The sequence below is a fragment of the Brassica oleracea genome, chromosome C3, assembly GCF_000695525.1.
Source record: "Brassica oleracea var. oleracea cultivar TO1000 chromosome C3, BOL, whole genome shotgun sequence".
Taxonomy (NCBI): Eukaryota; Viridiplantae; Streptophyta; class Magnoliopsida; order Brassicales; family Brassicaceae; genus Brassica; species Brassica oleracea.
In genome coordinates this window covers 33920838-33923565 of record NC_027750.1, presented here as the reverse complement: position 1 = coordinate 33923565, position 2728 = coordinate 33920838, and the positions used below count along the sequence as shown (strand labels likewise).

At 31.8% G+C, this 2728-nt stretch overlaps 1 protein-coding gene across 1 annotated transcript; it reads right to left on the bottom strand.

Moving 5' to 3' along the window:
• Nucleotides 1-334: 334 nt before the first annotated feature.
• LOC106330446 (F-box protein At4g22280-like) lies at nt 335-1090 on the bottom strand. The gene has a single exon (XM_013768909.1). It carries the CDS (start codon nt 1088-1090, stop codon nt 335-337), a length of 756 nt encoding a protein of 251 aa, XP_013624363.1.
• Nucleotides 1091-2728: the final 1638 nt, after the last annotated feature.

Sequence of the window (2728 nt, the reverse complement as noted above, 5' to 3'; positions counted from 1 at the left end):
ATATGTGTACAAAGAGAGCTTTTATAGCCAAATACATAGACATTAAAGATACGGAGAGAAGGCAAAGAGATGAGATTTCAACATCTATAGTTTTGAATCTTGAACTTCTTTTGGACTGTAGTGAACAGTGCCGCGAATCCCTATAGCACCAAAGTGCTCAATGCAGGTTTATCAAAGCTCCCACTTTGGTGCTGTAGGTAATCTGCCTTTTTCTTCAAAGTGTTCAATGTAGCTTTCTCAGAGTGCCCACTTCATTGCTGTAGGTAGACTCAACCTCTTTAGTTATTTCCTTCTTCTTTTGCTTCCATCTCAACACTCTTGCTCTTTATTCTCTTCATGTCAACAGATCAGACCCATCAAAACCATCGAATTCTGTATGTCTAATAGTAAGTTTCCTAAGGCTACGACTGGATACTGAACGATAGCTCAACAAACCATCTATGACCAACTCCTCCAGAACGGGGCAAGCTGAAAGCAGCTTTTTCGGTATAATATGAAGAAGACTCATGGTGAACTGAACTGATTTCAGAACGAGCTTCTTAAAAGCTGGGAGAAAAGTATCCTCAGGAAGCTCTTTAATACAAAAACCAGTTAGTTTCAGCTCCACAAGCGTCTTGCATGTGAAAATCTCACTAGGAAGATGAGCATCATCTATGCCAAGACGGAGATCAATATCCAAGACACCACCACGATTCAGCACATCACGTATCCAACGATCGGTGCGAAAACCAATATCACATGATATAGCGAATTTCTTTATGGGGAAGTTTCCTGACACAGCCAAGACTCTATCTATGAAATCCACGAAACTTCCTCGGCTATCATTTTTGCTATCATCTTCGCTTTCATCTTCACTATCATCTTCGATATCATCTTGGCTATCATTTTCACTATCATCTTCGCTATCTTCAAAACTTTGTTGGCACATGATACCATCATATTTGTATTCTAATAAATCAAGATTTGGTGAGAAGGAAAAGAGAATGCGCCATCTCTTTGAGAGAACCGAAGTTTGAGCAAACTGCTTTAACGGTAAGAAAGACAAAATGTGGTTAATAACACCATCTGGTAAACTGCTTATCTTGTCCATCCCTTCGCCTAAACCCTACAACAAAATGAACATCACAAAAGAAAAAACCTTTTTTAAAGAAAATATTTTAAGACTAGAGACTACTTGCGAAATATTTTAAGCAAATCACAGCAACAGAGATGAGAAAACCCGGTACTTACCTTTTACACAGTCTCGAAAGCAGGAGAGAAGTTTCAAAGCTTGAGATCTAGAAGGGCATCTCCAACCCTACTCCATTTTTTTCTCTAAAATGGAGGGAAATGAAGTATGAAGTAAAAATGCTCCAACTCAACTCCATATCTCACTCCATAATAGAGTTTACTCCGTAAATTGAGTAATCTATTTTTTGTTTGTTCATTACTCCATTATGGAATGAGATATGAGATTGAGTTGGAATAATTTTACTTCATTCTCTCTTTTACTCCATTTTAGAGAAAAAAATGGGGTTTTACATTGGAAATGCTCTAAAACATGCAAATACTTTTCGGGAAGACATGCAAATGCTTCTCGAGAAGCTGAAACATCAAAAAGAGAATCAACCGAAGGGTAGAATTAACTTCTACTTTGCGCTTCCACGTGGCAAATCAGCACAGGATCCCCATACTCTGGACTGTTGAACTTGAAACAGATCCAAGCTCAAGTTAATAGGCCCAGTTAATAAACTAGTGCAGTGTTTAAGCAAAATAGAGATATCCAAGGTGGTTTATGAAAAACAAGATAATTCATTAATATAGCCCCCTTCATATTAATTTTATATCTATTTAAAATATTTAAAACTACAATATGAATTTATTTTTAACTCTTTAATATTTCCAAATTTATTTAATATTTTTTATATGAATTGGCAATATTTCATTCATTCCGGCTAATATTTAATAACTATTTACATGTTAAATGAAATAATCCGCAAAAATTGTAATTTTGGAATTTTAATTTTCATTAATTTTTATATATTTTTAAAATATATATAAATAAAGATATCATTTACCTTTTCAGTGAAATTTGATGTTGTCATTTTGACTATTGGTAATATTTAAAAATGAAAACAAAAAACTAAAAAATATTTACGAAATTTTCCAATATTTTAATCCAAAAATTGAGGTGGTATGTAAATAATTATAATTTAATAAATAAATATATAAATAACATCATAGTAAATGAAATAGTAAATTTGGCTTCAGATATTAATTGTTAATATTTGTATAAATTTTAAATGATGTATAAAAAAAACTCTTTTAACACATAAAGATTATAGTATGTACCATAAATTTATAGTATTTTTGACTTTGAATGATGCATATATCATAAAATATTTATCTTAAGCTTTTATAATAAATTTATACAAATCATTAATCTAAATATTTTGTCACAATAGATAAATTCATAACGGGGGTTTTTCAAATATGTCTCAAAATTTGGAGTCAATCCCAAAAATAACTCATGCTTTTTTGAAACTTTCATTTGCCCTATTCACCCTAAAAGTTTAAGTTATTCACGAAAATATCATTACTTTTTTTTTCTTTTTTTTGAAAATGAGTATTTTGCTTTATCATCCTCAACTTTATCAAGTATTTACAATATTGTCATTATCATCAATACACCAACCACTATGAACAACCAATTTGAAGCTCATAATGCACCAAAAAAATTGATTTTTAT